This window comes from Dendrobates tinctorius, unplaced genomic scaffold (genome assembly GCF_039654945.1).
Source record: "Dendrobates tinctorius isolate UK_male_01 unplaced genomic scaffold, ASM3965494v1 ptg000062l, whole genome shotgun sequence".
NCBI lineage: Eukaryota > Metazoa > Chordata > Amphibia > Anura > Dendrobatidae > Dendrobates > Dendrobates tinctorius.
Window position 1 is genome coordinate 37,260,646 of NW_027361730.1, and position 11,346 is coordinate 37,271,991.

Here is an 11,346-nt window from a genome sequence, read left to right on the forward strand (position 1 = left end):
TTGCTGTAGTGTTTAACAAATTTGGAAGTATGGCAAAAGCCCTGCGTGCAGATAATGGAACCGAACATACAAGTTTTAAGGTTCAAACCATTTTGAAAAAGGATAGAATCGTGTTCCAGACTACCATTCTATACAACCAGTAGCGTAGCTACCGGGGGGGCAGAGGGGGCGGTGGCCCCGGGCCCTGTGCTCTCCGGGGGCCCACTCGGCGCTACGTTACAGATGCATTTTGCGGCAGAGCAGAGATAATCAATCTCCCTCCTCTGCCATCCGGCCGCTATGGGCCCTTGAGCAGGCGGGGGGGACCGGTGCCAGCAGTGGGCCCCCCGCCCGTCATCGCAGGGTCAGTGGTGTCGGCTACATGCCGACACAGCTGACCGCATTGATGACAGAAGGAGCGAGCGCTCCTTCTCTCATCATCCCCCTGTCAGCGTCTGACGTCACCGACGCCGACACTGATAGGGGGCGCGATGACGTCAGTACCCGGCGCCTGCAGTCGGAGATGAGCGGGATCAGCATAGGAACCAGGAGAAAGAGAGGTGAGTATTTAGTTTATGGGGGAGTGGTGCATTATCCTACAGAGGATGGCTATGGTGGTGCATATGCATAGGGTAGCTATGGGGGTGCATATACAGAGGATGGCTATGGGGGTGCAATACAGAGGGTGGTTATGGGGGTGCATATACAGAGGATGGCTATGGGGGTGCATATACAGAGGATGGCTATGGGGGTGCATATACAAAGGGTGGCTATGGGGGTGCATATACAGAGGGTGGCTATGGGGGTGCATATACAGAGGGTGGCTATGGGGGTGCATATACAGAGGGTGGCTATGGGGGTGCATATACAGAGGGTGGCTATGGGGGTGCATATACAGAGGGTGGCTATGGGGGTGCATATACAGAGGGTGACTATGGGGTACATATACAGAGGGTGGCTATAAGGCTGCATTTACAGAGGGTGGCTATGGGGTTGCATATACTACAGAGGATGTCTATGGGTGTGCATATACAGAGGGTGGATATGGGGGTGCATATACAGAGGGTGGCTATGGGGGTACATTATACTACAGAGGGTGGCTATGGGGGTGCATTATACTACAGAGGGTGGCTATGGGGAGTGCATTACACTACAGAGGCTGTCTATGGGGAGTGCATTACACTACAGAGGCTGGCTATGTGGAATTCATTATACTATAGAGTCTGCCTATGGGGAGCGCATTATGTACAGTATAGAGTCTGCCTATGGGGAGTGCATTATACAATATAGAGTTCCGGCCTTAGTATTTTCTAGAGGGTTGCTTTAAAATTTAGAGGTCACACAGGGCCACACAGCAGGTGCATTAATAGGGTCACATACGACAGCAGCGGATCAGCATTGGGGCATCAGCAGGATGAGGCGTTTGTGCAGGTTGAGGATATTCCCGTTTTGGACAGTGCTGAAAATGTGAGAAGTGAAACATGTCTTTGTTGTATTCTCTGTAGCCGAATCCTGGCTGGAGAAGTTGTCATGTCGGTCTGGGCAAGATGGAAAAGATGTGAAAAGTGAACGGTTCCGTCAGAAAAAACGTCAGCGGTAGGTCATTATCTGTAGCTGTGCTGTGATCTCTTATACAGTATGTTCTGTAGGACGGGTATCTACCACTGACCATATGGCGGTAATATCAATGTTGGTCTTTATATAGCAATTATTTTCAGTAACAACGCGGTCATCTGCTGAGGTTCTCCTCCACTATTAAGGTGCGTCACCCAGTTATAATCAAGGATACCTAGTTAGGGGCCCACTCAGAAGTTTCGTCCCCCCGAACCAAAACCCTAGCTACGCCTCTGCATACAACCCAGAACAAAATGGCATTGCAGAGAGAAAGAACCATCCTCTCTGTGAGTGGAAGAAGTATGTTGTTTGATGTAAATCTACCTACAACGTATTGGGGAGAAGCCACCATGACAGCTTGCTATCTTCAAAACAGTGTCAGGTAAAGCCACAAATAAAACTGCATATGAGCTATGGATCTGCGAGAAGCCTAACCTGAAGCACCTCAAGATATTTGGAAGCAAAACGTTTATGTATGTTCCCAAAGAAAATGCTTCAAGTGGGAATCACATGCAAACAAGGAGTCCTGGTGGGCTATAGCGAAATTCAAAAGGGATACAGAATTCTGCACCCAGAGACCAACACAGTAACAATCAGCAGAAATGTAGTGATTGATGGAAACTCTGTTTCTCTCAAATTCCATGAAGTTACACTAGTTATTTAACCTAAGAAGCAAGAACAAGAATCTTAATCACAAAACCCAGAGGCCAAAAAAGAAAACACTGAAGTGTGGATAAGCTCTGAAGCTACCAAGGAAGACACAGAAGAAACAATTCAACCTCCAGTCAGGAGATCAGAAAGGCCAAACAAAGGTATCCCAGCTAGACTCTTTTCTTATATGGTCAGAACATTTCCTAAACCAGTTTGGAATGTCAGAAACCAAAGGTGCATCAACACCAATGGATCCATCCTACTTAACGTTTTAAGGAGAAGATCTGCTACAAAGCAATGAGAGTTACAGACAAGCAGTGGGGGCACTTCTGTACATAGCAACCACAACTCATCCAGATATCACAGCCACAGTTGTAATTCTCTTAAAGAAACTCAAAGACTAAATCTTAAGATATCTGCATCAGGAGATCTCACTCTCAGAGGTTATGTGGATGCAGATTGGGCTGGAGATTGGAAATCAACAAGTGGTTACTTGTTCAAGTTAGGAGAAAATTAAATTTCTTGGTCCAGCAGAAAACAAGTGTCAGTCGCATCTTCTACAGAAGCAGAATATATGTCTGCTGCTTATGCAAGTCAAGAACTAATTTGGTTGAAACAACTTTTGGAAGATTTTGGCAAGCCATTAGGTCAACCTACAGTTATCTATGAGGACAACCAAGGATGCATTAAACTTGCCAGCAGTGAGAATATTAGTTCAAGCACTAAGCACATTGATGTAAAACTTCACCACTTATGTGACTTAGTGGAATGTGGTGTACTCAAGTTTGTTATTGCGAGTCTGACAAGATGATAGCTGATGGTATGACAAAGCCATTATCAAGAGCCAAGTTTGTGGACTTCAGAACTGCAATAGGACTAACAAGCTTAGTAGTAACAACTCCATTCCTGTCTATCAGTGTTTAGTTGCAAGATTTGTATGCTGTTTATAAATTATTTTTTTTTTTTTAAACTCCTAGAAGCTCACACAGGGAAAGCATGTGACTGTATTTCCTGTTTTCCTGTGTCTGTGTATGAGAGAAGCAGACGGCTGCAGATACTGCATAGATAGAGACACACAAATGATTTATTCCTGATCTATTAAGCTTATCATATATTGTTCCTGAATAAAAAAATAAAAAATTCTGTTGTCAAATGCTTGGAGAGTATCGTGAGTAATCTGCCAACAAAAAGTGAAACTCATATATTATATAGAGTCATTACAAACAGCGTTATCTACTTCAAGTGTTTATTTCTGTTTATTTCTGTTAATGTTGATGATTATGGCTTACAGCTAATGAAAACCCAAAAGTCATTATCTCAATAAATTAGAATATGTTATAGCACCAGCTTGAAAATTGATTTTAAAATCCGAAATGTTGGCCTACTGAAAAGTATGTTCAGTAAATGCGGGGCCCCTTTATGCATCAATTAATGCATCAATGCGGCGTGACATGGAGGCGATCAGCCTGTGGCACTGCTGAGGTGTTATGGAAGCCCAGGTTGCTTTGATAGCAGCCTTCAGCTCGTCTAGCATTGTTGGGTCTGGTGCCTCTCATCTTCCTCTTGACAATACCCCATAGATTCTCTATGGGGTTAAGGTCAGGCGAATTTGCTGGCCAATCAAGCACAGTGATACTGTTGTTTTTAAACTAGGTATTTGTACTTTTGACAGTGTGGACAGGTGCCAAGTCCTGCCGGAGAATGAAATTTTCATCTCCAAAAAGCTTGTCAGCAGAGAGAAGCATTAAGAGCTCTAAAATTTCCTAGTAGACGATTGTGCTGACTTTGGTCTTGATAAAACATAGTGGACCTACACCAGCAGATGACATGGCTCCTCAAACCACCACTGATTGTGAAAACTTCACACTAGACCTTAAGCAGCTTGGATTGTGTGCCTCTCCACTCTTCCTCCAGACTCTGGGACCTTGATTTCCAAATAAAATGCAACATTTATTTTCATCTGAAAACACTTTGGCCCACTGAGCAACAGTCCAGTTCTTTTTGTCCTTGGCCTAGGTCAGACGCTTCTAGCGTTGTCTATTGGTCATGTGTGACTTGACACAAGGAATGCGACACTTGTAGCCCATGTCCTGGACATGTCTGTGTGTGGTGGCTCTCGAAGCAATGATTCCAGCAGCAGTCTACTCCTTGTGAATCTCCCCCAAAGTTTTGAAAGGCCATTTCTTAACAATCCTTTCAAAGATGTGGTTATCTCGGTTGCTTGTGCACCTTTTTCTACCTCACTTTTTCCTTCCACTCAACTTTTCATTAATATGCTTGGATACAGCACTCTGTGAACCGCTAGCTTCTTTTGCAATAACCTTTTGTGGCTTACCCTCCTTGTGGAGTGTGTCAATGACTGCCTTCTGGACATCTGTCAAGTCAGCAGTCTTCCCCATGATTGTGGAGCCTACTGAAATAGATCAAGGGACCTTTTTAAACGCTTAGGAAGCCTTTGCGTGAGTTTTTTAATCATTCTAGTTTACTGAGATAACGACTTTTGGGTTTTCATTGGTTGTAAGCCATAATCATCAACATTAAAAGAAATAAACAGAAAAAAATTTAGTTTCACTTTTTGTATTGAAGAACTGAAATAAATTAACTTTTTGATGATATTCTAAGTTTGTGAGAAGCACCTGTAGATTTGACAGCTAAGGGGGCACAAAGGGGGCACTGCCAGTGGTCACATGACCTAAACCTTTTATTCACATAATTCATATCTCCATTCATAACGGTATACAAATGCTATGCCACCTCCTTTCTTATGTGAACATCATAGATAGGCTACGCATGGTAACTCCTGGTGACAGCAGCTTTTTTTTCAGTCGTAAGTATATAGAGCTTAGTTACTATCATTGACCGGTAGGAAGTTTTCAGGATATCAATCTAAGTTAATAGTAGCTTTCTGTAAGTCAATAGTATTACAAACATGTACCAGGTATGGAAGCAAGATTAGATACAAGCTATGACCAGTTGGGGTCAGGGACAGGAGAGAAATGGTGCGGAATATAAGACATTTATATATCCATAATGAGATGAGAAGGACAATTCGAGACCTGAAATGCGTTATTTGCAGGTGCATAGTAGGAGAAAACACTTCAGCAATAGAAGGAGTATAACTAGAATAAAGAAGACAGAGGAGGATCACAGAGTGCTAACTAATGCTGTTATCACATAAGATAAAAAGAGAGCAATAAGCTCAACAACTTGTCACAGGAGCATTAGAGTGTCTGTGAAACTCTCAGTTTTAATGTGGTATCAAGGGCAAGGACAAAAACGTATTTCCTATTTTGCATGTCAGGAAATTGGACACTTACATCTTGCGCCTTTGTGAATGAAGACGTGAAGACGTGACCGGACATGTGGGGATTCCAAACATAGCCAATGTCTCAGCGGCACACAGCACCGCAGGAAGGAGACATGTACAGCTATTCTGCTGGGAAGGCAGCTCCGCCATTGCAGGGTGTTTTATTGGCTTTTTATATTATGGAGAATAGTTGTTACAAGTGTAGTTAGGCTTTGATAGGAATTTATCTTCAGAAAAAAAAGATTTTTTTTTCACACTTTTGTTGTTCCTTTCTGGTATTTTCTGGTTTTTTTTAACAAAATTTAAAAACAAAGTTTAGAAATATGTCAGTTTTCCGCACTGACCACTCAACATCTTATTTGGCTGACACTTCCCGCTGTGTAGAGATCACTTTTCAGAATTCTTCTCATTATCATCACAGGCAGGATTACAATGAAATATAACACCTGTATTTTGTGGCTAGAGACGGGCAATACTGGATCCCACCATACACCATAGGTGATGGTCACAGCACACCCTCCCTGCACAATGACCTCTGCACAGGTCACGCAGCATGCTCACAACACTCTTCTGTAGCAATCTGAGCTGCTATTTGACTGAGGGTCTTTTAACCCACGCGGCTGCATTAATGCAATAATCTTGACTGTGTTTCATAACTCAAAGCAGCGGCAGGATGGCAACCCTCTATAGTTAAGTAAAGAAACTGAATATAACAAAAATTGAGTAGAGAAAGTATAAACAGACACATGCAAATATAAATATGAAGTTAACATAAATATATTTAATGAATTTATTTTATATGACAGTAAAATACAAATACTGATCCATTTTATTCATGCATGTTATACGAAAATGTAATCCATGTGGAGGCATGCAACACGTAGGATTTCAGTACGGAGAAAATGGTAATATATTATTACAGCAATAACCAGTGGTAACCACACAAATCAGTTGTTCCGCCACTCAAATTTGAACACACTAAATATACCCATAGATAAAACCCCGAAAAATGATTATGCCTATACTTTGTGTAGCAATATGAATCTATCTGGAAAAAAAAAACAAAACAATATAACCCCTGGATATTAGTACATGAATCTTGATCCTATCGTACAAACAGATGCCTTTACAAAGAAACCACAGTACACACAACATTTTGAGTTAAATTGTATTGCATTGGCTAATTATATGAATATTACTTGTATATGTCATACCAATATGATCAGTGGGGGTCCACTTTTGGGACCCTCACTTACTTTTTTAGAAAAAAAGATGCAAATGCACCTTAAGATTTTTTCCCTACATAGTGCCACTCATGGCCATCCAATGTGCAGGCTTCTGCAACACAGCAAATATTCCCGTGAATTGACTGTTTGGGACTCTCATGAACAGTGGATTGTCATGGAGCATCATGGTACAGGGAAAATCACTTGTGTAGACAATGCCACCTCTTAAAGAGGTGGCATTGAGATAATGGAGAGCCCAGCAGTCATGTCTTCCCCGGTCAGTAAGACTCCTTTCACATTGCGTTCTTGCCCACGTTCTGTGGCCCAGTTGGGTCTTGTGTATCCTTGCCTGCAAAACGGGTTTCGGGCATATGCGCCGATGGGTCTATTGACTGTAATGGTAATTGTAGTCACCAAGTGCTGTGTCGTGCATTATTTTAAGGAGTGTACACCTACTGAAGGCCAACACTCAGACGTAGCAAACTGCATCTGAGTATCCGCCTCCAGTAGGTGTATATGCCTGAGAGTGATGCACAACACAGCACACAATGACTATGTCGGCACCATTATGACCAGTGTCTCCATCAGCGCATACGTCTGAATTCCCTTCTGCAGTGGGTTCAGAAACAAGCCCCAATGAGGCCACTGAACATGGGCAAAAAATGTAATTTGCAGGCATCCTAACTAATGGTATAGTTTATTGGACTATGGGATGGAGGATATGTATGACGGGATATGGGCACGGGACTATGGGATGGAGGATGTGTGACGGGTATATGGGCACGGGACTATGGGATGGCGGATATGTATGATGGGTATATGGGCACTGGACTATGGGATGGAGGACATGTATGATGGGTATATGGGCATGGGACTATGAGATGAAGGATGTGTGATGGGTATATGGGCACGGGACTATGGGATGGAGGATGTGTGATGGGTATATGGGCCACGGGACTATGGGATGGAGGATGTGTGATGGGTATATGGGCACGGGACTATGGGATGGAGGATGTGTGATGGGTATATGGGCACGGGACTATGGGATGGAGGATACAGTTGTGGCCAAGAGTATTGACACCCCTGCAATTCTGTCAGATAATACTTAGTTTCTTCCTGAAAATGATTGCAAACACAAATTCTTTGGTATTATTATCTTCATTTAATTTGTCTTAAATGAAAAAACACAAAAGAGAATGAAGCAAAAAGCAAAACATTGATCATTTCACACAAAACTCCAAAAATGGGCCAGACAAAAGTATTGGCACCCTCAGCCTAATACTTGGTTGCAAAACCTTTAGCCAAAATAACTGCAACCAACCGCTTCCGGTAAGCATCAATGAGTTTCTTACAATGCTTTGCTGGAATTTTAGACCATTCTTCTTTGGCAAACTGCTCCAGGTCCCTGATATTTGAAGGGTGCCTTCTCCAAACTGCCATTTTTAGATCTCTCCACAGGTGTTCTATGGGATTCAGGTCTGGACTCATTGCTGGCCACCTTAGAAGTCTCCAGTGCTTTCTCTCAAACCATTTTCTAGTGCTTTTTGAAGTGTGTTTTGGGTCATTGTCCTGCTGGAAGACCCATGACCTCTGAGGGAGACGCAGCTTTCTCACACTGGGCCCTACATTATGCTGCAAAATTTGTTGGTAGTCTTCTGACTTCATAATGCCATGCACACGGTCAAGCAGTCCAGTGCCAGAGGGAGCAAAGCAACCCCAAAACATCAGGGAACCTCTGCCATGTTTGACTGTAGGGACCGTGTTCTTTTCTTTGAATGTCTCTTTTTTTCTCCTGTAAACTCTATGTTGATGCCTTTGCCCAAAAAGCTCTACTTTTGTCTCATCTGACCAGAGAACATTCTTTCAAAACATTTTAGGCTTTTTCAGGTAAGTTTTGGCAAACTCCAGCCTGGCTTTTTTATGTCTCGGGGTAAGAAGTGGGGTCTTCCTGGGTCTCCTACCATACAGTCCCTTTTCATTCAGACGCCGACGGATAGTAAGGGTTGACACTGTTGTACCCTCGGACTGCAGGGCAGCTTGAACTTGTTTGGATGTTAGTCGAGGTTCTTTATCCAACATCCGCACAATCTTGCGTTGAAATCTCTCGTCAATTTTTCTTTTCCATCCACATCTAGGGAGGTTAGCCACAGTGCCATGGGCTTTAAACTTCTTGATGACACTGCGCACGGTAGACACAGGAACATTCAGGTCTTTGGAGATGGACTTGTAGCCTTGAGATTGCTCATGCTTCCTCACAATTTGGTTTCTCAAGTCCTCAGACAGTTCTTTGGTCTTCTTTCTTTTCTCCATGCTCAATGTGGTACACACAAGGACACAGGACAGAGGTTGAGTCAACTTTAATCCATGTCAACTGGCTGCAAGTGTGATTTAGTTATTGCCAACACCTGTTAGGTGCCACAGGTAAGTTACAGGTGCTGTTAATTACACAAATTAGAGAAGCATCACATGATTTTTCGAACAGTGCCAATACTTTTGTCCACCCTCTTTTTTATGTTTGGTGTGGAATTATATCCAATTTGGCTTTAGGACAATTCTTTTTGTGTTTTTTCATTTAAGACAAATTAAATGAAGATAATAATACCAAAGAATTTGTGTTTGCAATCATTTTCAGGAAGAAACTGAGTTTTATCTGACAGAATTGCAGGGGTGTCAATACTTTTGGCTACAACTGTATGTATGATGGGTATATGGGCATGGGACTATGGGATGGTGGATATGTATGATGGGTATATGGGCACGGGACTATGGGATGGAGGATATGTATGATGGGTATATGGGCATTGGACTATGAGATGAAGGATGTGTATGATGGGTATATGGGCATGGGACTATGGGATGGAGGATATGTATGATGGGTATATGGGCACGGGCCTATGGGATCGTGGATATGTATGATGGGTGTATGGGCACGGGACTATGGGATGGAGGATATGTATGATGGGTATATGGGCACGGGCCTATGGGATGGAGAATATGTATGATGGGTGTATGGGCACGGGACTATGGGATGGAGGATAATCATAATTTGCTATAACTAACCACAGTTAGTTACTATGCCCGGGCAGCGCCAGGCTCTTCAGCTAGTTGTTACTAAAGTGGGAAGGAAGAAGTCAGAAGAGGGGCGAATATAAACATTTGCTTTACATGGGATGTCCCATGTAGGGAGACACATAGCCACAGGATAAGTGTTCTTATTTTTAGAACTCTTATACAAGTGAACTGAGAGAGCTGCATGTGTGCAACCACCTCCTCACTAAGAGGATCATACAACATGGGTCCTTTCTTGAGACAGAGGTAGGAATTGCACCTGTTGGACATGTATCCTGAGGACATGCATTCAATGTCCAATATGGGAATAAGCCCTGAATATTTATAGATATCTGTTTGGTGGTATAACATCGAGAAATCTTTTTTTTTCTTCATTAGGAGGCAAACAAAAACAGCCACTAAGAAATTTTACTGAAGATGGAAGCAAAGAAATGCAGCACCTGAACTTGTGCTCCTGTTGTGAGGGAACGTCTTTCCTGTAACAAGACATCTAGAAGAGAAGAAATCATTTCCAAGATCCCTCCCTTGAGAACAGAACATTTTGGAGCTACAAGAAATGAAAAGTCTGACTTCGTAATGTTGTGTTACTACATTTGTTTACTGTGCAGATGAAACACCATTACCTAAAGCAGATAAAATAGAAACCTGCTTACATGAGCCTTTTCTCTTTCATCTATGTAACAAACATACTATATTTCAAAATAATTTTATGAAATAGAAACTATACATGATGAAAATACTAAGAGTCTTTACATTTGTGCTGTCATATCACTTCTAAGTTCATCTGGGAATGTATGCTGTAAGCCTAGGTCAACAGTAAAATTGTGAAATTTTTACGTTTTCAGTGTTTGAAAACTTCCAAAGTTAATCTTGGTTTGTGGAGAATTGATAATTACTTGTGCTCATATCAGTTTGCATAGGATGTGACTTGGTAAAGCTGGAGTTTGTGTTCAGTTCTGGTTCTCTATCAATGCGAAATAAGAAGTTAGGACTGAAGTCGGTCACTCTGTAGTTACTTCATTTTATTTTGCGCTATCTATATGGTGCCAACATAGTCTGCAGTGCTGTACAGAGGTAATTACTGTGCACCAGAGTTATGAAGCATAGATATTTCGCTAACTAGTAACTCCGGATACATCCAAAAAACACACACATGCTTTTTCTGCTTCTTTTTCTCCATTTCCACTTACGAGTCCCTGCGCTAAATTCAAAAATGGCTCACACAGGACATAGATTAGAAGAAAGTAGAATGAACTTGGCACTCAAAGCTGGATGGTAAGTAATTGTGATTGTAATTAATTGCAGTCCAAATAGTACGATACAGATGTTTTGGTAATTAAAGACCTTCCTCAGTGCACCGACTGCTCATTAGATGAAAAAAATAGATAAAGGAATGGTAGTTTAACTCAGTGTCCTTTTATGGGAATGTTCCATGGGAAGGTGATAATGGTGAAATCAAAAGGCAAAAGCGGTGTCCACCGCAGTTAAGAGGTCTCCAAG

At 42.2% G+C, this 11,346-nt stretch overlaps 1 protein-coding gene across 1 annotated transcript in view; it reads left to right on the forward strand.

The window, feature by feature from the left end:
* The window catches only part of LMAN1L (lectin, mannose binding 1 like), a 209,796-nt gene extending 199,299 nt beyond the window's left edge, over positions 1-10,497 (forward strand). The window contains exon 13 of the mRNA XM_073579548.1: positions 10,225-10,497. Within this exon, the coding sequence (XP_073435649.1) occupies positions 10,225-10,261 (37 nt within the window). The 3' untranslated portion in view covers positions 10,262-10,497. The remainder of the gene's footprint in view (positions 1-10,224) is intronic.
* The last annotated feature ends 849 nt before the right edge of the window (positions 10,498-11,346 follow it).